This window comes from Aegilops tauschii, chromosome 3 (genome assembly GCF_002575655.3).
Source record: "Aegilops tauschii subsp. strangulata cultivar AL8/78 chromosome 3, Aet v6.0, whole genome shotgun sequence".
In the NCBI taxonomy this organism is placed as follows: Eukaryota; Viridiplantae; Streptophyta; class Magnoliopsida; order Poales; family Poaceae; genus Aegilops; species Aegilops tauschii.
In genome coordinates, this window is record NC_053037.3 from 145,907,202 (window position 1) to 145,933,407 (window position 26,206).

The 26,206-nt window shown below is 40.7% G+C and overlaps 3 protein-coding genes across 3 annotated transcripts; 2 read left to right on the forward strand and 1 right to left on the reverse strand.

Moving 5' to 3' along the window:
- The first annotated feature begins 12,581 nt into the window (after positions 1-12,581).
- On the forward strand, positions 12,582-14,115 carry LOC109738688 (expansin-A24). Its single transcript, XM_020297778.4, has 2 exons — positions 12,582-13,282; positions 13,370-14,115. The coding sequence occupies exons 1-2, from the start codon at positions 12,810-12,812 to the stop codon at positions 13,680-13,682; spliced, it is 786 nt and encodes a 261-aa protein (XP_020153367.1). The 5' UTR covers positions 12,582-12,809; the 3' UTR covers positions 13,683-14,115.
- A 6,075-nt stretch (positions 14,116-20,190) lies between these two features.
- LOC109738687 (CASP-like protein 1C1-1) lies at positions 20,191-21,213 on the forward strand. The gene is made up of 3 exons (XM_020297777.4): positions 20,191-20,475; positions 20,567-20,669; positions 20,769-21,213. Exons 1-3 carry the CDS (start codon positions 20,321-20,323, stop codon positions 20,979-20,981), a joined length of 471 nt encoding a protein of 156 aa, XP_020153366.1. The 5' UTR covers positions 20,191-20,320; the 3' UTR covers positions 20,982-21,213.
- A 1,610-nt stretch (positions 21,214-22,823) lies between these two features.
- On the reverse strand, positions 22,824-25,564 carry LOC109738686 (small ribosomal subunit protein uS8my). Its single transcript, XM_020297776.4, has 3 exons — positions 25,264-25,564; positions 24,011-24,171; positions 22,824-23,197 (listed from the first exon to the last, which is right to left on the reverse strand). Exons 1-3 carry the CDS (start codon positions 25,391-25,393, stop codon positions 23,099-23,101), a joined length of 390 nt encoding a protein of 129 aa, XP_020153365.1. The 5' UTR covers positions 25,394-25,564; the 3' UTR covers positions 22,824-23,098.
- Positions 25,565-26,206: the final 642 nt, after the last annotated feature.

The following is a 26,206-nucleotide window of genomic DNA, read 5'->3' on the forward strand; positions in this document are numbered from 1 at the left end:
ACCATTTCACCAATGGTAATTGTTAGAGATGTTGAAGTCTTGTGTGGGAAAACTAAATATCCTGCTGATTTTCTTGTTCTTGGTTCCCCACAAGATAGCTTTTGTCCCATTATATTTGGTAGACCCTTCTTAAACACTGTTAATGCTAAGATAGACTGCGAAAAGGATGTTGTTACTATTGGTTTAGGTGATATGTCTCATGAGTTTAATTTATCTAAATTTCGTAGACAACACCGTGAAGAGGAATTGCCTAGTAAAGATGAAATTATTGGTCTTGCTTCTATTGTCGTACCTCCTAGTGATCCTTTAGAACAATATTTGCTAGACCATGAAAATGATATGTTTATGAATGAAAGAAGGGACATAGATGAAGTGTTCTTTAAACAGGGACCTATTTTGAAACACAACTTGCCTGTTGAAATACTAGGGGATCCTCCTCCACCCAAGGGTGATCCCGTGTTTGAGCTTAAACCATTGCCTGATACTCTTAAATATGCTTATCTTGATGAAAAGAAGATATATCCTATTATTATTAGTGCTAACCTTTCAGAGAAGGAGGAAGAAAAATTATTGAAAACTCTGAAGAAGCATCATGCTGCTATTGGATATACTATTGACGATCTTATGGGCATTAGTCCCACTTTATGTCAACACAAAATAAATTTGGAGAAAGATGCCAAACCAGTTATTAATCACCAACGACGGCTAAATCCTAAGATGAAAGAAGTGGTAAGAAGGAAATACTAAAGCTCCTTGAGGCAGGTATAATTTATCCCGTTGCTGATAGTCAGTGGGTAAGTCCTGTCCATTGTGTCCCTAAGAAGGGAGGTATTACGGTCGTTCATAATGATAAAGATGAATTGATCCCGCAAAGAATTATTACTGGTTATAGGATGGTAATTGATTTCCGCAAATTAAATAAAGCTACTAAAAAGGATCATTACTCCTTGCCATTCATTGATCAAATGCTAGAAAGATTATCTAAACACACACATTTTTGCTTTCTAGATGGTTATTCTGGTTTCTCTCAAATACCTGTGTCAGCTGATGATCAAGCAAAGACTACTTTTACTTGCCCTTTCGGTACTTTTGCTTATAGACGTATGCCTTTTGGTTTATGTAATGCACCTGCTACCTTTCAAAGATGCATGATGGCTATATTCTCTGATTTTTGTGAAAAGATATGTGAGGTTTTCATGCACGATTTGTCCGTTTATGGCTCCTCTTTTGATGATTGCTTGAGCAACCTTGATCGAGTTTTGCAGAGATGTGAAGAAACTAACCTTGTCTTGAATTGGGAAAAGTGCCACTCTATGGTTAATGAAGGCATTGTCTTGGGGCATAAAATTTCTGAAAGAGGCATTGAAGTTGATAAAGCCAAGGTTGATCCTATTGAAAAGATGCCATGTCCCAAGGACATCAAAGGTATAAGAAGTTTCCTTGGTCATGCCGATTTTTATAGGAGGTTCATTAAGGACTTCTCAAAAATTTCTCGGCCTCTGACTAATCTATTACAAAAAGATATACCATTTGTCTTTGATGATGATTGTGTAGGAGCATTTGAAATACTTAAGAAAGCATTGATTTCTGCACCTATTGTTCAGCCACCTGATTGGAATTTACCTTTTGAAATTATGTGTGATGCTAGCGATTATGCCGTAGGTGCTGTTCTAGGGCAAAGAGTTGATAAGAAATTAAATGTAATTCAATATGCTAGTAAAACTCTAGACAATGCCTAGAAAAATTATGGTACTACGGAAAAGGAATTCTTAGCAGTTGTATTTGCTTGTGATAAGTTCAGACCTTATATTATTGATTCTAAAGTAACTATTCACACTGATCAAGCTGCTATTAAATATCTTATGGAAAAGAAAGATGCTAAACCTAGACTTATTAGATGGGTTCTCTTGCTACAAGAATTTGATTTACATATTATTGATAGAAAGGGATCTGAGAACCCCGTTGCAGACAATTTGTCTAGGTTAGAAAATGTTCTTGATGACCCACTACCTATTGATGATAGCTTTCCTGATGAACAATTAAATGTCATAAATGATTCTCGTACTGCTCCATGGTATGCTGATTATGCTAATTACATTGTTGCTAAATTTATACCACCTAGTTTCACATACCAGCAAAAGAAAAGGTTTTCTATGATTTAAGACATTACTTCTGGGATGACCCACATCTTTATGAAGAAGGAGTAGATGGTGTTATCAGACGTTGTGTACCTGAGCATGAACAGGAACATATCCTACGCAAGTGTCACTCCGAGGCTTATGGAGGACACCACGCTGGAGATAGAACTGCACACACGGTATTGCAATCCGGTTTTTATTGGCCTACTCTCTTCAAGGATGCACGTAAGTTTGTCTTGTCTTGTGATGAATGTCGAAGAATTGGTAATATTAGTAGACGTCAAGAAATGCCTATGAATTATTCACTTGTTATTGAACCATTTGATGTTTGGGGCTTTGATTATATGGGACCGTTTCCTGCCTCTAATGGATATACACATATTTTAGTTTCTGTTGATTACATTACTAAGTGGGTAGAAGCTATTCCAACTAGTAGTGCTGATCATAACACCTCTATTAAGATGCTTAAAGAAGTTATTTTTACAAGGTTTGGAGTCCCTAGATATTTAATGACTGATGGTGGTTCACATTTTATTCATGGTGCTTTTTGTAAAATGCTTGCTAAGTATGATGTTAATCATAGAATCGCATCTCCTTATCACCCACCGTCTAGCGGTCAAGTAGAATTGAGTAACAGAGAACTCAAATTAATTTTGCAAAAGACTGTTAAGGTCTACAAAGAATTGGTCCAAGAAACTGGATGATGCATTATGGGCCTATAGAACTGCATATAAAAATCCTATGGGAATGTCTCCGTATAAATTGGTTTATGGAAAAGCATGTCACTTACCTCTCGAACTAGAACATAAGGCATATTGGGCCATTAAAGAGCTCAATTATGATTTCAAACTTGCCGGTGAGAAGAGGCTATTTGACATTAGCTCACTTGATGAATGGAGAACCCAAGCCTATGAGAATGCCAAGTTGTTTAAAGAAAAAGTTAAAAGATTGCATGACAAAAGAGTACAAAAGCGTGAGTTTAATGTAGGTGATTATGTATTTATAGAACTCTCGTTTTAAGTTTTTTGCAGGAAAACTTCTCTCTAAATGGGAAGGTCCTTACGTTATCGAGGAGGTCTATCGTTCCGGTGCCACAAAAATCAACAACTTCGAAGGCACAAATCCGAAGGTGGTGAACGGTCAAAGAATCAAACATTATATCTCAGGTAATCCTATAAATGTTGAAACTAATGTTATTGAAACCGTAACACCGAAGGAATACATAAGAGACACTTTCCAGGACGTTTCAGAGTCCGAAAAGGAATAGGTATGTGGTAAGGTAAGTAAACCGACTCCAAAACAGTTCCAATGGCAATTTTTCTCCGTTTTGGAATATTTAGAAAAATAGAAAAATAAGAAGCAGTCCGAGAAGGACACGAGGGTGGAGGGCGCGCCCTACCCCCTGGGCGCGCCCCCTGCCTCGTGGGCACCTCGTGCGCTCTCCGGACTCCGTTTTCTTGCACGATACATATTTCGGTGGTGAAAATTCATTATATAATCTCCCGAAGGTTTTGACTCTCGTATCACGCAATTATCCTCTGTTCTTGTTTCGAGTTGTTTTCTGTCAGGGTTATCAAGGCCAGGCATCATGTCGTCCCCCCTCCTCCAACAATGGTGGCAACGATGCTTGGCTAATGAAGATAGAGCTGAAGAGGGAAGAACCCATGGAGATCAACAAGGATGAAGGGATCAATAAGGCCACGGAGGACCAAGCTCCGGCAGCAGAAGACATCCTTCAACTTGATCACAATATTCTTACCCCAACTGAGATCGAAGCTTTCAAGATGATTGAGTTAGCTCGTATACAAAACAAGTATCTTACACGTGAAAATATTTTGTTGAAGGAGCATATCATCGCACTCAAGGGAATTATCCGCAAGTTGGAGGACCTCTTACGCTCGATGTGCGACTATCCATCATCACCTCCATCTTCTTCACCAGCAAAGGAGATATAATCACATGGGTATGGGCACTCCCCTTGGCAACTGCCGGGGACACTTCCCTCCGGGAGGGGGAAATCATCGCCATCGTCATCACCAACGCTCCTCTCATCGGGAGAGGGCAATATCCATCAACATCTTCACTAGCACCATCTCTTCTCAAACCCTAGTTCATCTCTTGTATCCAATTCTTGTCTCTAAGTCTGAGATTGGTACATGTAGGTTGCTAGTAGTGTTGATTACTCCTTGTAGTTGATGCTAGTTGGTTTATTTGGTGGAAGATCATATGTTCAGATCCTATATGCATATTAATACTCCTCTGATTATGAACATGAATATGCTTTGTGAGTAGTTGCGTTTGTTCATGAGGACATGGGAGAAGTCTTGCTATTAGTAGTCATGTGAATTTGGTATTCGTTCGATATTTTGATGAGATGTATGTTGTCTCTCCTCTAGTGGTGTTATGTGAACGTCGACTACATGACACTTCACCATTATTTGGGCCTATAGGAAGGCATTGGGAAATAATAAGTAGATGATGGGTTGCTAGAGTGACAGAAGCTTAAACCCTAGTTTATGCGTTGCTTCGTAAGGGGCTGATTTGGATCCATATGTTTCATGCTATGGTTAGGTTTACCTTAATACTTCTTTTGTAGTTGCGGATGTTTGCAATAGGGGTTAATCATAAGTGGGATGCTTGTCCAAGTAAGGACAGCACCCAAGCACCGGTCCACCCACATATCAAATTATCAAAGTACCGAACGCGAATCATATGAACGTGATGAAAACTAGCTTGACGATAATTCCCATGTGTCCTCGGGAGCGCTTTTCTCTATATAAGAATTTGTCCAGGCTTGTACTTTGCTACAAAAAGGATTGGGCCACCTTGCTGCACTTTATTTACTTTTGTTACTTGTTGCTCGTTACAAATTATCTTATCACAAAACTATCTGTTACCTATAATTTCAGTGCTTGCAGAGAATACCTTGCTGAAAACCGCTTATCATTTCCTTCCACTCCTCGTTGGGTTTGACACTCTTACTTATCGAAAGGACTACGATAGATCCCCTATACTTGTGGGTCATCATTGGGCCTCAAAGCGCAAAGTTTTGTAGGATAGTAGCAATTTTTACTCAAGTGGATGACCTAAGGTTTATCAATCCATGGGAGGCGTAGGATGAAGATGGTCTCTCTCAAACAACCCTGCAACCAAATAACAAAAAGTCTCTTGTGTCCCCAACACACCAATTCAATGGTAAATTGTATAGGTGCACTAATTCGGCGAAGAGATGGTGACACAAGTGTAGTAATGATAGTAGATATTGATTTTTGTAATAGGAACAATAAAAAATAGCAAGGTAGCAAGTAACAAAAGTGAGCAGAAACGGTATTGCAATGCTTGAAAATGAGGCCTAGGGTCCATACTTTTGCTAGTGCAATCTCTCAACAATGCTAATATATTTGGATCATATAACCATCCCTCAACGTGTGATGAAGAATCACTCCAAAGTTCCTATCTAGCGGAGAACATAAGATGAAGTTGTTTGTAGGGTATGAAACCACCTCAAAGATATCCTTTTCGTTCAATCTATCCAAGAGTTCGTACTAAAATAACCACAAGTTATCCTTTCCGATCGATCTATATAAGAGTTTTTACTAAAATAACACCAAATGATACACATCAACCAAATCTAATGTCACCTAGATACTCCAATGTCACCATGAGTATCTATGAGTTGATTATGGGATATGCATCAAGCAATTTCAGATTCATAATACTCAATCCAACACAAAGAACCTCAAAGAGTGCCCCAAGATTTCTACGGGAGAAACAAGGACGAGAACATGCATCAACCCCTATGCATAGATTACCCCAATGTCACCTCAGGGATCCACGAGTTGAGTGCCAAAACACATATCAAGCGAATCAATATGATACTCCATTGTCACTACAGGTATTCATAGCAAGACATACATCAAGTGCTATCAAATCCATAAAAGTATTCAATCCGCTAACAATGAAATCTCAAAGGGAAAACTCAATTCATCACAAAAAGATACAGATGGATAAACACCATATTATCCAACTATATTAACAAAGCTCGCGATACATCAAGATCGTGCCAAATCAAGAACACGAGAGAGGCAGCTTAAACACATAGCTACTGATACAAACCCTCGGACCCTAGGGTGGACTACTCCTCATCATGGTGGCCGCCGGGATGATGAAGATGGCCACGGTGATGATTTCCCCTTCCGGCAGAGTGCCAGAACAGGACCTAGATTGGTTTTTCGTGGCTATAGAGGCTTGCGACGGCGGAACTTCTGATCTAGGGTTATTTCTGGGGGTTTCTGTATTTATAGGATTTTTCAGCATTGGAATCACGCAAAGATGGGCCACAAGGGGCCCACAAGACACCAGGGCACGCCAGAGGGGGCGGGCGCACCCTGGTGGGTTGTGGCCACCTCGTGCCTCGTCTGGCCCTCCCACGAAGCTTCTAGTGCCTCTTTTGTTCCAAAAAAATCATCAAAAAGTTTCGTTGCATTTGGAGAACTTCTATTTCTGCACAAACAACAACACCACGGTAGTTCTGCTGAAAACAACGTCAGTCCGGGTTAGTTCCATGCAAATCATACCAAAACCATATAAAATTGTTGTAAACATGGCATGAATACTTCATAAATTATAGATACATTGGAGATGTGTCAACCTCGTTCGGATCTTTCGAGCAGTTTGAAAGTTTCCACCTTTAGCATCATTCGATGATTCCAAGCTGATCACTTTAAGCTTCAGAGCAGTAATAAAAAGTGTTTAATGGTCATATTTCCTGTCCCGCCTATTCATACCCCCACCTATCCCATCAGTTCACTAGAAGCAAACTCCACTCTCATCACATTTTCTAAGAGATAACACCACCTTATTGTGTCGAGCTCAAAGGGTTTTCTACTCCAACCATCAAGCCAAACCTTTGATCTCTAATGCCCTCTTTGTTTTCCTTTCCTACCTCTCCAATCCAACTATATATATTGAGAGAGTTTTGAGTGTGGAGGAGATTATCTGTTGAAGCACAAGTTCAAGGATTCATCGCCAAGCAAAATCAATCTTGTTAACTCGAGGATGTGCACCTGCTAGATCAACTAGGTGTAGATGGAAGCCTTCAAGGTGTGATGTAACCAAGAAGTTTGTACGGTCTTGGAGATTGCCTACTTCGTGAAGATCTACCCTGAGAGAGGCTAGACCATCATGGTTGTGTGCAATGATGGCATGGTTGCTCCTTCATGGACCCATTGTGGGGGATAGTCCATCGTGAGATCGTTCCTTTGTGGAACTCGCAACTGGGATCTTTGTCATCCTAGAACCTTAGTGATTTAAATCCTTCATCAACATGGAGTAGGATAGAGACAACATTCTGAACCACTGGAAGAATCTTCATCAATCCGCCCGTATTTGCATTCCTCTAACCCTGTCCTTACTTCTACTTGTGCAAGTTGTTGTCTTCTATTCCTCTACTCTAGTGAACTTGATGTGTAGGGTGTTCATTAGGTTACCGATAGAAAAGTTGAGGATTTCCAAGGAAACTTAAAATTGGGAGGAGAGTCCATTTGATAAATTTTTTGTCTATTCACCACCACCCCATGTACACTATATTAAACGGTCATACTATCCGTCAGAGTGATCGGTCACCATTGCTATGCCTCACAAGTCACGCATGTGTTACCACAATGAGTGGGCCAAGCTATCAAGGACCCATATCCATTCTACCTTTGAACCATCTAACTAAATATTGGTTATTAGCTCTAAATCATCTTTGCAAACAAACAAAATGTACCCTTATTAGATGTCTTGAAATATAGTATTAATTACCTGTAAATTCTAATATTTTAATTTAGCAATGAAATAAATATTGAAACTTTGCCAAAAGTACATGTATTCCAACTAGGCCTTGACTATATACTTCGTTGCTCTATCTGCACCTTCATTTCCCCTTTCTCTCTTTATAACAAAGGTTAACAATTGGTGGCAGGACGAATTGACACTAGTGTAGTGACAAGTGGAGACTACGTGTGCTCATTTCAATGGTAAAGTTGTAGTTATTTTTTTAACCATGTAAGAGATTTGCATGTATATTCATTAAGAAATAAGATGATATAACGCCATACCTGCATGACTCGATTGGAAATCTAATTGATAAGGATCATCGACCCAAAATTCAGCGATCCTAGAAAATGAAAACAAACCAGACCTAGATTAGATCAAAAGAACAACACAAGACGTGAAAGTGAGAACCATGCATTACAAAGCTAGAGATCTTCCACACACCATGAACTAAACTCGATTATGATGATGGCAACTGCAGTTGAAGCATAAACATTACATGGACATATAGGCCACTAGTCTTGACCTAAACCACTTGCACTAGTACCCACCCAAAGCCGCCGAAGATGCCACCACACGGGCCATAAAAGGGGTCTATGGAGGTGGACGGACAGAAACTGGGGGAGGCAGATCAGAGGGTGCGTGTGAGCACCGAGGACGAAGCTAACCACGACCTAGGTAAGTAGGGGATGCATCCCCAAGCACCGTGAACCAAACCGCTAGCGGCGTTCGAAACCACAACCAAGCAACACCAAACCATCACACTACTCATGGCAGATTCAAACTTAGCCAATGTGACATATTTCATTCACACATTTAGCACGATATGTGAGCACCTCACCCACCCTCTCGGCGTGAACACTACTACAAGCATGAATAGCTCTGACCGACGAAATGTAGTCATCACTGACGCACTTGAGGCCCGATAGTGCCTTAGTGATGACTTTATCATCACAGATGGGTCGGTTGATCAGTGCAAACTTCCACAAGGGCGCCAAGTAGATCCTTGTCACTAACCATCCTTAGCGATACAACCAGTTAGTGATGGAAATTCTGGCTGGTACCTTTGGGGTTGCACTTCTAGTAGTCCTACAGGACTATTACTAGTAGTGCAGCCCCATGCTTCACAACAATACAAATTAGAGCATCACATATATATCTTTCAATATTCAATTTCATATGCACATTAATTTTTTTTACATTGTGATTCATGACATACAAATATATTTCATTGGGCAACATCAGATACAAACAATGAATTCTAGGGAATGGATATATTCTCTAAGTTCATTCCAGGAAATGGATATTTTCCTATGTGCACTCAACTTTAGAACTGCAAGTTTCCATCACTTTTTATTATTATTTACAGGGTGTGTTTCAAGAGCATACCCTCAACAACGAATCGGTATCTTGTTTGATGCATCAACTTATTCTATTCTCAATCTACCAATCTCATCATCCTTCTTTTGGGTTGCTACTTGCAGGCCCGCTATATTCTGTTGAAGTTTTGTGTCGCTCCATTAGCTTGTGTTTCCTCCAGTTCTTTTATGCTGAAAATTTTGTGCTACTGCGGTAGCTTGTGTCGCCCTCATTGTTTTATCTGCAAGAGTAACGTGTTCTCTTTGTCTTCCATGTTGCATTTTGTACAGTGCAACATAAATCGAGAAGCATCAGCGGTGTGACATTTCTGTTGAACTATACAAGACCCTCTTCTAAAAGATAAGTTTTTGTACAATACACATAAAGGTCACAATAGCAATGAGGTGAATAACGTCTTCCTATTTGCAAAAAAGTAAAATATACACAAATAGAAGACAACACCAATTCCTTTATCAAGTAGTCTAGCTAAACAATCGCCCATCAACTCGAGGGAATGAAATATAGCACTCTCCCCCGTCCCCCCCCCCCCCCCCCCCCCGCGGGATTTTCCAAAAAGAAAGTAGTGGGCCATAACAGAGCGGACCATGTTGGTTTTGTCCATGTTGCTCATGGGACAAAATAAAAAATATGATCTTTTTGTGTACTACGACAGAAATATATCTGTTAGAAAAAGGTGTGCTCACATCAGATGGAAGGAAATAAGGTAAAAGGAAAAAATATTTACTAATATATTCAAACAAGGTGGGAGGAGATAATGGGACTATGGCAGATAAAAGTGTAATATACAAGCATGCATGTTAAAATTCTGAAACATTGATAGGAACATTTTTCGAATTTAGAACTGTGAGCAGAACAACTAGCACAATAAAATAGCAATGGAACATTCTTATAATTTAGTACTATTAGCACAATGATATTTAAACATATAACACAACAATAACATAGCAATTGGACTTTTTTGTAAGACATAGCAATTGTAATATGATGTGTAACACAATTCATATTGCAAACAATATAGCCACATTCATCCAAAAAACTAGTTCAGACTTTAACAAAAACATATGAGTGTAACAAAAATCACCATCATGGATGATGGGGTTAACAACCACACACAGTGGCGTAGGAGAACCGGCAGCACCCCACACAAACTAGTGCTCGCACTGGCAGGAACGGGCACGGCACGCATGGGCACCAAGGCACAATGTGTTGATGAGGACAATTTTACTAGTAAGCACATGCCATTTTATTAACAATAGGACCGCATTTTTATCAATAATAGGATGGCATTTTTGTTATTGAGAAGATGGCCTTTTTATTATAATGGCATGACAGTTTTATTACTAAGTGCATGGCATTTTTATTAAAAATAGGATGACATTTTTATCAATAATAGGATGTCATTTTTATTATTGAGAGAATGTCATTTTTTATTGTAAATATGATGACATTTTTTAATGTTTGAGAGGATGGCTTTTTTTATTGGCATGCTAGTTTTAGTTTTGGGGCTTATCCAAATAAAGATTTTATCTCGAGGATGATAGTTTTATAAAGCAGCACGTCGATTCTTTTCAGAGCATGACATTGTCTCAGTTTATAAATTTGTGTATATTTTTTTGTTTATGGCATTTTATTCAGAGGATGGCAGTTTTATAGTTTAGCATGACAATTTTTATTTTGTAGTTCATACAACCTTTTTTTTTATCATACCCATTGTATATTTATAAAATTAGAGAGATGGTTGTTTTTATAAAGTAGCAAGGCATTTTTTCATAAATTAGATCATGATAATTAGGGTCTTTTTAAGTCATTTTTTGTTAAAAAAATAGTTAAATGGGCCTCTGGGTCAAACAGGGGTCGCACTAGAGGGAAGAAAGAGCGAACCACCTGAAATGTTTGTGGCAATATTCTTTGCATGCGACGCGATGGTTTCATCTAGGGCGGACGCGAGGGAATTTTCGGTCTCCTCGCCTCCGGCTGCCATCTTGGCGCTGAAAGGTGAGGGGAACTTGCATCTTCAAGAGTTCTACTTCATTATCGTCTAGTGATCATCATTTTTTGGGAATAAATTTACACTCGTTGTTTTAACGGTGCCATGAGACTGGAGAGTTTTCCGTCCTCGCAGATTCGATTATTCGGATCTGATGAGTTTATGTTGGTATGTCAAACCTTTTTTTGTTGGTTTGATTATTTGTGGAGTTGAAATCTTTCATTGACATCATGGTGAAGATATTGTGATCCGACGGCCTGCACTTCTAGGGGATCATCCCTGGCCCAAGTACGTTCATCGATCAAGGCTTCCCATTTTTTTGGATGGGCGACTCAAGGTGCTTTCAAAAACCACTATTGGTAATATTCGTGCAGGTAAAAGAGTGACAACATCGTTGCTCAGTCCAATTGCAGTCTCTTTACCAAAGTCTTTTGAGTAATTTTTCTAGCAGAGATTGATACCGCAAAGAAGATGTTTTAAAGATATTTTATTGTAATTCTTAATCATAAGAGTTACTTTGTATTTTTTTATATTTTAGATCCAATTCAGTATACCTATAATTTTATTTATACTGATAACAATTGCAGGTGTTTCTTAGAAAACAAACCTGAAACGTTCATTGGAGGGTGCCTTCACGAGCGAACGAATCGTTCGTTCGAGGGCAGCCCCTAGCTGACGTGGCCCTGATATTAGGTCCATTCTATTTAAAGTTCATCAAAAAATATTGCAACCATAATCGAATTATCAGCTCTGATGACAGATGAAACTTAACGGACCCTGCATGTAAACCGGATGGATTCAACTCTTTAGGTCTTCCTTGAGGGCAACTCAATGTTTCTTGAACTAATCATTACCTGACGATGGGCACCGTCGATGCTGTGGAGTAGGTGCAGTGCAGGATCAGCCGTACGATTTGAGGAACATACTACGAGACATCCTTTCGTAGCCAAGGGGCGAACGTGAACATGAACATCCCAAGGTAGGCATCAAGAAAGTCAAGCAAATATCCTCCCAAGGTGAAAACGTCAAGCATACACATCTGAAAATCGCAAAACGCCGCCTGTTTCTTCCGAAAGTGTCAAAAATCGTCTCTAGATGTCTGTCATAGACACTGTATGAAGCAAAGATCGATAAGAACCAACCGATGATATAATATTAAAATATAAACTAACGACCATACAAGGAGAAACAATACGTGTCTGCGCGTATATAAAATCTTCGGATTAGTCCATAAGCCATGGTGCGGCTGCACATGTGCACGCTACCCGCATCATTCATTCGTGGTGACCTTGCCCACTCTCTCAAGCTACGGATCAATCAAAGGGAAGGCTATATAAACACACAGGATCATCACAAGATCATAACACATCTAGCCATAAGAAGCAAATCCCCCTTGAAGCACGATAGGCAAAGAACACACAGTTTCCAGATCAGCTCCCTACAGATAAGTTTGTGGCGGCGTCCTGCATCCATCGATAGATATCGAAATGGCGCCGGCTCCCGCTCGAGCTATTGCGGTGGTGCTCCTCACGTTCGTCTGCTGTGGGTGTGCCATGGCCGCGGACAAAGCACCCATCAAATGGCTGAGGGCGCACGCGACCTTCTACGGCGGCGCCGATGCCTCTGACACTATGGGTGGAGCATGCGGGTACGGTAATCTGTACTTGGCGGGGTACGGTACGCGGACGGCGGCACTGAGCACGGTGCTGTTCAACGACGGTGCGGCATGTGGACAGTGCTACAAGATTGCATGCGATCGCAAGCTGGCAGATCCGATGTGGTGCAAACCAGGCGTCTCGGTGACGGTGACGGCCACGAACTTCTGCCCGCCTAACAACGCGCTCCCGAGTGACAATGGCGGCTGGTGCAACCCACCGAGGCCACACTTTGACATGGCGCAACCGGCATGGGAGAAGATCGGCGTTTACAAGGGCGGCATCATCCCTGTCATGTACCAGAGGTATGCACGAATGAGTTTTCTTAAAAAATTGTAGTTTTCCTCAAAAGTTAAATTGCTTAAAGTTGGTAGAAATCGATTTTTCTGTAGGGTCCCGTGCATGAAGAAGGGTGGGGTGCGGTTCAAGATCGATGGTCACGATTACTTCAACCTAGTTACTGTGATGAACGTCGCAGCCGCCGGCTCGATCAAATCCATGGATGTCAAGAGCTCCGATTCAAACGATTGGATGCCAATGTCTCATAACTGGGGTGCCAACTGGCACTCTCTAGCAAATCTTACCGGAAAAATGCTCTCGTTTAGGTTGACTGACACGGATGGGCAAACAGTTGTGTTCAACAATATTGTGCCTGGTGGATGGAAGTTCGGGCAAACATTTGCAAGCAAACAACAGTTCAAGTGATCATTCTCCGGTGATCAATTTAGAATATGATTGGTTCATGAATGTACCATACGTACATTGTAGCAATATTGTTGAATTTAAGTTATTTGTGTCCTGGTGTTCAATTACATTAATTTTATCCAGTTCTTGTATATACATGACATCAATTCATTAATAAAGGCATGTAACATCCTTGTATGTGATTAACTTGTTCTATGTTTTTATGTTTATATATGAGTTCTTTTACAGTACCCTTAAATGAATATAGGCCCTCCATTTGATATAATCTGATGGACAGGATTGGTTGGTACTCCAACATACTCCATCCGTTTCAAAATAGATGACCCAACTTTATACTAACGGAGGAAGTAGATGTTTAGGAGTACCACCGCCAAAAATTGGGGAGTACCTTGATTTTAAGGGTAAATTGGTAATCTATATGTAGCAATTAAGTTGGAAACTACTCCCTCCGGACAGCAGTTGCGGTAATTACGAGATTTGACTGCATGCAGCGCGAACCGGCCGGCAAGGGACTCGTTAGCCAATAAACTACGGATGCATCATCCGAAAGTCATGGCTCCTTCGTGATTAAATCAACGCATGAGAGATGCACACAAAAAAAACGAAACGTGATGTCGATAATCAATATTTACAACATTCCAATTTTTTTAGAAGATGCCAAAGAACTTTTAGAAAGGAGACTGCTCCTTTATGCATGTCCCGTCCAAGGGCTGGGATACGATGGAGATCGGCCTCGCCGGCGGCCGAGGCGCCATGTTTTCATGGGTGTCGAAGTAGGAGCACAAGCCAGGGGAGGAGAAGGCAGCCACGGCTATGCGAGATAAGGGAGACGACGGTTTGCGCTTGATCGGGAAATCAGGGGAAATTAGTAGGCCCAGAGAATACATCAAAAGATCGCCCTTAGATGAAAGAAAAAAAGACTGAAGTACCCTCTCAAACAAACGGCCAGATCTAATTTGTACTCCCAGCCCTGCCTATGGAGTATGAGGGTACTGTAAAAAAAACCTCTTATATATATTTGAATGGTGTACATAAAGTATGACTGATTCTACCGAGTTTCGTCTAATCTATATTTTGTATACTTGTGGAAACCAACATTTATAACAATATAAGGCAAAATGGTTGCGATGATGCAGAGGCTGGGGTGAACCCCTTTTTGAAGAAACAATATAACGCGATATATAGCAGCTTGTTAGTCTTTAGACATTTAACACAGCAGTGTACATATACTAATCAAGGGAAGACAACGGAATGTGGTCGGATGATTTTTTTTTTCTCTCGAAAAGAAGGACAACTCCCGGGCTTTTGCATCGAGTGATGCACACAATCATCTTTATTGCATTATTCAACAAAGCCTTACAAAATAAATACACAAGCTGATAAAACATCAGTTTTTGTTTGCTAATGTCTTTGAGTTCAAGTTCTCGCTTTTCTTTAAGTTCAATACATGTCATATGTTGTCCACAAAAAGCACAATACATCAGAAAAATACTGCTAGAAAATCCCAAAGAAAGCAAATCATCTAACCGTGGATACCAAAAACTCTTTTTTCGCTAGTAGTCCATAACCATTAGATCACCATAAATATGCCACACATATCTCCATTAAATTACCGTAATTTTGCTTGCAAAAATCACAATCACTGGTTCTAAATAAACAAATTATCTATATGCTATCTGTGGTACCTCCCTCCAATCTTTGTGCAAGGTATCTTACCAGATATTTGTCCTTGGGTGTCCAAGGTGGTCAAATGCAACTATGCCTTCATGCAGGGGCGGAGCTCCCAGTAGGGCGAGGTTGGGCACTCGCCATACCTTGATTTGCGATTCCGTTTTACATATACGTATGTACAGCCTTTTCGATCGCTAAAAAAATAAACTGCTTAAAAATCACCGTGAAACGTTTTTGGGCCGTGATGGAAAACTGCACCCACATGGACAGATTACTGGGCCGTAGCAACTATAAGGTCCCGCACCAGCCTCGCTCATCCAGTTTTCTGTTCGTCCATGCCACGCCATGCTCCCCTGGATGCGAACCATAGCAGCCAGCACGATGTTCTCAAAAAAAAAAAAAGCAGCCAGCACGAGTGGCACGCATTCGCGGCGGCCAGCATTACGCTTGGGCAGGGGCATTTTATTGTGATGAATAAATCTTATTGCTCCGACTGTTTTTTTCTAAGCCTGACTGAATGGATCATAAATTTGGTTCTGAGATTTCTTTAAACTGAGGCATAACAATTGAAAAATTGCAGTCACGGCATAGTCAATTTTGATTTCGCATTAAAAAGTTATGCTTAAGAGTTTGCCCCACCTCAAAAAAGTTCCGTCTGGCGCCATTGCCTTCATGACCAACAAAAAGCAGGAAAAAAGAACCACATATAGCCTTTCGTTAAAAGTAAATAGAGAAAGTTATACATAAAAAATGGCAACAAATTTTTCATTGTTTTACTCCAAACTTTGCGGCGGTGATGCTTTAAGTGTACACGGGAGATAAGACTCAACTACAAGACCTACAAGACAACACAAAATCAAAATAAAAGATTAGTGGTTCATCAAGTTTTGTAAGTAATGTCAACATATCTCAAGGAAATGATTCATCAAGTTTATCTCAAGTTAGTTCGAAAAGTTGCAACAAAGGAAATGGTTGGTGACCCCCTAAAATTCCCATGAATGTTGGTATCAAGTTTCTTTTTCTATTCTGGTGATCCAATCACATTGAGTTCATAGGCATGCTGATATTTCAAAAGGGGAATGAGCTTGCTAAGCTAAGTTTCCCTCTCCATGTGCTTAAAGGTCAACTACAAAGCCCTCAAAAGTCTTTCATTTCTCCATTATATCTACCTACTTTCACTCCTTCGGATCCTCTAAGCTCTTCCACTTAGGATCTTCCGAATGGTTATCCAGTCCATTACAAAGAAAATGTTGCTCGGAGCTCTTGAACAAGACCAATCCGAACCGATGAAGCCCTCTTCTCCCATCTTTGTTCAACTTTCAACTTCACTCAAAATTTCCAAACGATCCAAAGAAGTGCGTATGTGTAAGGTTGGTCAGTCGGAGCCTCCGAACAACCTTGTTTGGACCTTTTGAGCAGTTCAAAAGTTTCTACCTTTGGCATTGTTTTGTGATTCCACGCTGATCACTCTGAGCTTCAGAGTAGTGCTAAAAAGTGTATCACATACAGATTTTTGGCCTTTCCTATTCATCCCCCACCTATCCCTTCAATTCACTAGAAGCAAACTTCACTCTCATCATATTTTCTGAGAGATAACACCAGCTTCTAGTGTCGAGTTCAAAGGGTTTTCTACTCCAACGATCGAGCCAGGTCTTTTATCTCTAATCCCGTCTTTTCTTTCCTCTCCTACCTCTCCAATCCAAAGCTATATCTTGAGAGAGTTTTGTTTTGGGAGTAGAGGAGTTTATTGGTTGAAGCACATGTGCAAGGATTCATCACCAAGCAAAATCAATCATGTTATTTTTGAAGGATGTGCGGCTCCTATATCGACTAGGTGTGCTTGGAAGCCTTCAAGGTGTGAAGGAATCAAGAAGTTTGTATGGGCTTGGAGATCGCCTACTTTGTGAAGTCTATCCGAAGTGAGGCTCGATCGTCATGGGCGTATGCCATGATGGCATAGCTTGGTTGCTCCTTCGTGGACCCTTTGTAGGTGATAGACCTTCGTGGAACTCGCAACCAGAATCTTTGTCATCCTACAATTCTAGTGATTTGAAGCCTTCATCAACATGGAGTGGGATAGAGCTAACTTTCTGAACCACGGGAAAAATCTTCATCAAGCCACCCCGTATTTGCATTCATCTAACCCTATCCTTACTTCTGCTTGTGCAAGTTGTTGTCTTATGTTGCTCTGCTCTACTACACTTGAATGTGTAGGGTGTTCATTAGGCTACCGGTAGAAAAGTTTAAAATTGCTAAAGAAACTTAAATTTGGGAGGATAGGCTTGTTCTCTATTCACCACAACCTCATGTAGACTATACTAATTGATTCTACAATAGCTCAAGTGATAGGTCACCATCGCTACGCATCACAAGCCACTTGGGTGTTACCACAGTGAGTGGGTCAGGCTAATAATGACCCATATCCATTGTACCTTTGAACCATCTAACTAAACATTGTTTCTTAGCTCTAAATCATCTTCTCAAACAAATAAAATGTACCCTTATCAGATGTTTTGAAATATATAAATTATCAGTAGAATTCTGATATTTTAATTTAGTAGTGAAATAAATATTGAAACTTTACTAAAAGTACTCATATTCCAACCAAGCCTTGACTATATTTTACTTTGCTCCATCTGCACCTTCATTTTCCCTTTCTCTCCGTTCAACAAAGGTTAATAGCTAGTAACAGGACGAATAGACACTAGTGCGGTGGCAAGTGGAGACAGTATGTGCTCAATTCAGTGGTAAAGTTGCAGTTACGATTTCTTTAAACCACGTAGGAGAGTTGCATGTATATTCAATAAGAAATAATATGATAGCACGCCATACCTGCATGAATCAACTAAAAATCTAATTGATATAAGGATCATCAGCCCAAAATTCAGCGATTCTAGAAAATGACAACCAAACCCGGCCTAGATTAGAGCAAAAGAAACAACACAAGACATGAAAGTGAGACCCATTCATTATAAAGCTCGAGACACAACAACACGAGCCAAATTCAACTACAATAACGCTGGTTGCAGCTGAAGCTAGCATAAACATTATATGGACATATAGGGCACTAATCTTGATCCAAACTATTTGCACCAGTACCCACCCAAAGCTGTTGAAGATACCACCACTCAGACCATAAAGAGGGCCATGGAGTTGGCTAGACACAAACCCGGGGAGGCGGACCAAAGGGCGCGTGTGAGAATCGAGGACGGATTGTGTCTTACATGAAACGATTCACGAGCTACACTCGAAGAAATCTGATGGAGTTATCTTTCCTAGTGGATTTTTAGAAATCCTACGAAAAAGTTAAATGGCCATTCTTGCAACAATGTGTGCGAATGAAAGGCTTCCCCGATAAAATTGTGCCAGTGGATTGACTCATTTGTCACAGGAGGTAGTGTGGGTGTCAAGGTAAATAACGACATTGCTCACTATTTCCAAACACAAAAGGGATTGCAACAGGGAGACCCTTGTCGCCTATTCTTTTCAACATTGTAGGAGATCTTCTAGTGGTACTCATTAGCCGAGCCAAGAAGCAGGTCATGTTGCATGCTTAATTTCTCATCTTGTCGATGGCAAGGTTCTGTACTTCAGCGTGCCGATGACACTATTATCTTCATGGAACATGACTTTGAAAACGCAAAAAATATGAAAGTTATTCTTTGTTTATTTGAGCAGTTATCTCGTCTCAAGATTAACTTTCACAAGAGTGAACTCTTCTACTTCGAAAATGCCAAAGAAGAACAGAATCAGTACACACAACTGTTTGGTTGTGCATCGGGCTCTTTCCCCTTTAGATATCGTAGTATCCTAATGCATTTACGTAAACTTCTTAAAAAGGAATCGAATGGTATTAAGGATCGCTTTGAGAAAAGGTTGGGTTTTTGGATTGATAAGCACATGTCTTATGGGGAAAGGCTCATCCTGATCAATATTGTTCTCACAAGTTTACCTATGTTCATGTTATCTTTCTTTGAAATACCTAAAGGGGTAAGAAAAATATTGGATTACTACATATCTAGGTTTTTCTCGCAATCTGATGAACATAAATGTCAATGGATGCCCCATTTGTTGCCCTAATTAAAGACCAAGGGGTGTTTAGGGGTGCAAGACTTCGAGATTAAAAAGTGTATGTTGAGAGCATCCCAAGTTGAAGTCTGAGATCTTAGGGAAATTTGGGCTTTACTTTGGGCCATTTAGAACACGTGTAATGATTGTATTTTTAATAGAAGGAAAGTTCTAAATTTTTTTGCAGATTATCTTCAAGGCCATCAGTTGGATCCATAGATGATCATTACTATGCAAGGAGGAGGATTGGGAGCCCACGGTCTTTGAGTGCAATCGATACGAGATGGTCTCTCGGGATTTGTTCAACCAATTTAGTTGGTGGGCTACTAGTAGGATTTGTGGTGTATGAGATTCATTTTTCTACTAGTATTGTTTTTTATTTGCCCTTGGGCAACTATGTGCGGCAGTTATTGTGATCTTGAACTATGAAATAATAAATAAAAGGTTATGTGAATCACTTGATGCAGAGAGGCCGAGGGGTATTCCCTCCTTTGGAAAACAATATATTCATTTCAGTCAAAAATGGAAATTACTAGTGCTATTCCTCGATGACAGGTCTACGATACCTCACTCTTTCTTTAGATGGAAGTAAGCACGGTTTTTGTTCCTGGTTGGTTATCTTTGCACAATTTCAACTCCGAGCCCCTTCCCCATCATTCTTGAGATTTGTTGAGTTCAAGACCCAGGAAACGAGGTAGTCCATCGACTTCATAATTTAAGATAATAACGACTACATTGACTGGAATCGTAGTAGGAGTATATAATTCATCACAAACCACACCTAGTCGCGCACACGTATTCAATTCCCTCCTTTCTACAAGCTGCTCCGTGCATGAGACGGCGTTCTACCGAACATATTTCAGCCTAAACACAAGCGCTCGGCATAAGTGCAGGCAACCATGGCGAAAGCACGGCAGTTCGTCGTCCTCGCGCTCAGGATCGCGACGGCGGCGGCGGCCGGCGTCGCGGCGATAGTCATGGCCACGAGCCACAAGACGACCACCGTCTTCGGCGTACAGGTGCAGGCCAAGTTCCAATACACGCCGTCCTTCGTGTAAGTATCTATAGCTGGTTTCCATATCATCGTGCCGGCCGTGTCACCGAGAACGAACGAAACGCCGCGCGCGCGCGTGCGTGCCTTGCAGGTTCTTCGTGGCCGCCAACATCGTCGCGTGCGCCTACAGCCTCCTCGCCCTCCTCGTGCCGCCGGCGAGCCCCGCCGCGAGGCACGTCCTCGTGGCCGACGCGGTGAGTTCACGGCGCACCACGCTGCCCGGCCGTCTCTGTACAGTATCGCCACGTCTCTGATTAGGTCGTTTTTGCTGAACTCGTTGTCATGAGCTGCAGGTGCTCGGCATGGTGCTCACCGGCGCGGCCGCGGCCGCGGCCGCCATATCGGCCCTGGGGAAGAACGGGAACAGCCACGCGGGCTGGCAGCCGATCTGCGGGCTAGTGCCCACTTTCTGCGACCATGTCACGGGGGCTCTCGCCTGTGGCTTCGTCGCGGTCGTCCTCCACTTACTCGTCGTTCTCCATTCCATTTACACCATGAACAGCTAGGGCATGCTGCCTTTTGTGCCATTTGTCGCTGGTTTTTACTGCATGAAGAGAATAAATTCGAATATACACGCTCTCTCAGTGGCATAGTTTGTGATATTCTGAAATTACTTGCAATTTTTTAGACTTCAAAATTACGCTAGTATTGCTTTGGTAGAACTAAAGGTTCGTCGACCTGACTATGTACATCAATTTGAAGATAATTCTGTGAAATAAATGAGCAAATGTTATGTGATCCATGAGACAAACAATGTTTCTTGTCACTGTGAGTTTTTTTTTTTTGCGGGTAAAAACTTATATTACTCAAACATCAACCGTACAATCCTTCTTACATAACTCAATGACTTCTTGAAGGCCTGAGCCCAACCAAACTACGGTTCTACTATCAGTTCTAGCAAATTTAGCTAGGAAATCACTTACACAGTTCTGACCACGATTGATATGAGTAATACAAGTCATACGAAGAGACTTCAAATGCATGATCTCCTGCACCAGCGCCGCATAAACAGACCTGTTCATGCCACTGTCATTCAACATGTTCACCGCTAGTATCGAATCCATCTCAATGCAAATTGGGAGATCCGAACGTTGAATGGCTAGAGATAAACCCTCCATGCATGCACTTATTTTTCTGCTTCCAAGGCATCTCGACATGAGAAGAGTTCCCTGCAGGATGAATAGATGATATTGCCGCGATCATCACGAAGCACCATACCAGCTCCAGTCACTGTGAGTTGGCCAAGATCGATTCTTCATTTGATTATGTACGAGTATGAGCAAGTAATGCCAGAGTTAGTTGAGATGTCACTACCATATTCTTGTTTAAACCACATTATTTTGTCATTATAAATTTTCAGTTGAGTCAACGGGGAGGATGGCAGGATCTCCTTTTGGATTAACTAGCAAGGTCCAGTGTTCAATTCATGATACACACAATCAAGAGCACATATTAGCACATGTACAGCTACCCTGAGCAGACTGGTCAAGCTATTGTCCGAACATGTATTCCAATGCACATTGATTGTACAAATATTTAAGAGTCACACAATTCACATGTGAATTTAATAATAATAATCAGATAACATAACAGAAGGTTCCAAATCAAAAGGTGTCCAAGGGGAGTACTCCCTCCATCCAAAATAAGACAATTATTTTGGGATGGAGGGAGTATTTACTAGACTGAGTTAGGTGCTGTTAAACGTCCAGTTTTTGCAGAAAAAAAAATGTTGATTTGCAGTTTGGTTGGAAAAAAATTTGAGCTGGAATAGCATATTTAGGTAGTGGGGAAGAAGGCATAGGTTTTTTTCAGCTCACAAATCACTTTGATCCCTCCCTCACCATAAAATGAAAGTGGTGATCTCGTTATTCTTGGTTAAAATGTGTTATGATTTTCAGGAAACTTGTCGTCTAAAAACAATGTTAATGAGACATTTACATGCGAGGTTTTGGATGAGTAAAAAAAGTGTGTTGACAAGGGGTCTTGTGATGCAAGACCCATTTGATCGTTCGGGGTCTTTGCATTGCAAAAAAAGACTTTACATAATGACAGAAATCAGGAAAATTCCCACGAGGATAGCTACAGCCAGCTAGTGAGTGACAGATTAAAAGATATTTGAAATGCAGGTTAGAAAGACCAAGCGCATCATATTCTAGCAGAAACAAGATCATGGGGGTTGCTAACATCTCATCACATGCATATATATATAAACGAGTGCATCAATTTGCATAATCTTGCACCAATAATGGTCAATACTGCCTCAAGTAAGAACATAAACATACCCCAAATTAGCAGTGTGTTTTAAATCCCCGTGCATGCAAGATTTTGGAAAAGTGGCTGCGACAAAGTTCTCAGCAAGATCATAGATGCTCAAACTAGAGCTTTACTCGTGTATCTCGAAGTACATGGGTGTATTACACCTACAGAAATACCTGTCCCAAAGAAGGATTACAATATTTATGTCAGTGTTGCGAGACATACTTCTGAGATGTAATCGCATTTTCTGCTGGCCATGAACAAAAGCAGCAAGCTCTAAATGTCAAAATAAAATGACTTCAGTCATCATAACAAAATAAAATGCAACCCAGAGCTGACTCAGCATGGGATAACTGTGTTTTCCTTCTCAATGGAAGTAACCGAGGACCTGGCCACCCACATTCTGCCTAATTGCTTCCTCGTGATCTAAAACGCCATTTGGGGTGGTCACCACAACATAGCCCCACTGCAAAGCAAATAAGAGCACGAAAAGGAAATGTGTTAGAAATAACACACTAACTCTAAAAATAAATAAATAGCACATAATAAAGCAGGACAAATAAGCATTCGGAAGATAGTTTAGCTACCAAGTGCTTCGCTTGACATCCACACCAGAGATGCGATCGAAAGATATGAGAATAATAAGAGTAAAGACAAGAAAGTTTGCACTAGGTACCAGTATCAGTTAGTTGTTGTTTTATGTAATTTCCCTGAGAATGTGTGCTGCTTCTCACTTGCCAAGTCATCTCTAAATGAAAAGATGGAGTACTCATATTCGCGATAAAAGTAATTCAACCAAGTTAGCAAACTTCTATGGTCTGTCATTAAAAAGAGATAACTTGTGGACTTTTTCACTTGCTTCCAAAAGTGCTATTTGCAGCAGGGACAGATGAACATTTATACTACATTCTTCCATGGCTTGGTTTATATTTACTCAATTACTCAAAAATCTGCCACAACCCACAATGGCATGTTTATTAGAATGTTTTCAAAAGTTTACGTACTAGTAGAAGTAAAATACTGTTTGATCTAGTCAATATTTAGTAGCTTATAGCCATAATGTACATTTCATGATCAGTATTGTATATGTTGTCACTGCAAGTAGCAGAATGGATTCAGTAATAAGCATTTAAGCTAGCAAGGTCTGGCACACCATATCTTCACCTTCCTGATTCTCACGGTATGAACAACAGTACCAAAATAGACCAAGATAACTGTATCCCTCAACTAACAGAAGATATGAATGTTCACAAATATCAAATATGAGTTGATAAAATACCTGCCGTGTTGGAAGCATCCTAGTTCTGTATTTTTCTATTTCCGTAGCTCTGAGGTCCTGCCTGTAAGTGAGAGCTTTGCAATCTTTAATCCTTCCCTGAAGTTCCACGGTGATTTTTCCAACCCTATGTGGATCAAAGACCTCGAAATTTTTTATGTAACCTGAAAAATGTCCACAGAATAAATTTCAGGGAAAAGTACCACCGTAAAAGAAATGTTCTCATACCCTCTCAGGAGCTTAATTTGCAACAGCAGTGGGGAGGAGACTAAACAACATTACATGTTCATAATGTTTTTCCCCTTTCTTTTCACATGCTGTAAGTTAAATGATAAAGGAAAGGCTGCCAATACCCCAAATAACTTATTCTTTCACTTGTTCTCGATAAATGAAGGTGTATAATGCCTGGTGATTCAAATACAAGATTATTATATTACTAGGTAACAACATTCTTAAAAAAACAAAAACAGGGTATTAAAGAAGCAATTTGCTATTCTCACACATAACCTACTCCTCCAAGCAGGTGGAGTTGATCCATACAACACTCCACTACACCTTTCTCTCCTACACAAGGATGTTAAATTATGAGTGGTCACAATTTCAGTGTGACAGTTCCTCACGATGTAACTAGAGGACATTCTTGAAGGTAATCAGATGAGACAAGTATAACTAGCTCCAGTACACAATACCATTTTCCCTGAAATTTATTCTTAGAGTGGAATACTTGCATGATTCTTTCAATGGCTAAAAGAGATGACATAACTTCGTCTAAGCTATGAAGAACACAAAGATATGCATATTTATTGGTAGCTTTGTGTTCTTCATACAACTACAGCAAGTTGGGGGACTGAAAGGCTTTGTTGTTGTATGTATGTATGAAGAACACAAAGCTACCAATAAATTTGCATATCTGATGAATGTGTCGACTTGCCTTCATCTTTCCAATGCCAACTCACATTTTCACATCTAACACAAATCCGGGGCAATGAAATGATTTCACGGTACATTCTGCGCATCCAGAATCTAGTGAGATATAAGTAACAGACTGACAATAAAAATTCACAAGTTGTTGAAGAAACCACCACCAACCTCCTCTCCCATCTTAATAAAAAAAAAACTTCCTCTCTCATCATGGATGAAACCCTCGTGTTCTTCTTGGGCGTAACAGAAGATAAGATGAGATGCGAGGGACCAGGGGGTTTGTGCAGCAGCTGCTGAAAGGAGCCTGATGAGAGGGAGCACGGAGTAGCTTATACCTCGGTGCTTCATGATGTTGAGGAAGGAGATCATGACGCCGGAGATGGGCTGGAGTTGCGCCGTCGCCTTCCCCCGCCGCTCCGCGTTCACCATCGTGCGCAGCGCGTCGTTGAGGATCCTCCGCCCCATCGCTCGCTCGAGCTCCTCGCCTCTTCCGCTCGTAGCCGCACCTCTCGGCTCGCCTCTCTACCAGCCGCCGCCGGCGCTCGTGATGGAGAAGAGAAGGGTGGGAAGAGTTAGCAGTGGGCCTGGCGTTAGGGAGAGAGCCTGCCAGTGGCGAGAATGCGTGTTTTCTCATGGACCTGGGGAGGCTTTTGGGCTTAATTCCACGAGCAGTGTGACGCTGTTTAACGATTGAGGCATCTCCGGTCCATCCTTCTTTTTTAATTCTTTATTTATTATAATCTTATACTTATCCTTTATTTATTTATTTATTTATAGAGATATTAAACTTTTTATAATTATATCATTATTTATTTATTTATTTATAGAGATATAAACTTTTTTCATCTCACCTACTCATCAAAAAAATGCCAATTCGCAAACAATGTAATAAATGCATCACATTTAAACACAAACTTAAACAATCAATTCGCACAAAAAAAACAATTAAAATGCACCACATCATAATTCAACTACGAGCATACACATAATTCATTCATTACAAAAAAAACTAAAACATAATCATTTTGAGTCAAAAAGGCACCCCATGAGCAAGTTTGTTCCAAAAAACCAACAAGCAGATGGTTGATCAGAAGGCATCATCAATTACAAGGATGTCACCCACACGTGCCATCGTCACCGTCACCACCATTGTCATCGCCACCACTACTAACTAACTTGGCCAAGATCTCCTCATGAGCGATTTCCCAATATTGTTTCACCCTCTCATCCATCTTGTTTGGATCGATGAACATGATAGCACGATCCTTTGTCGCCCTC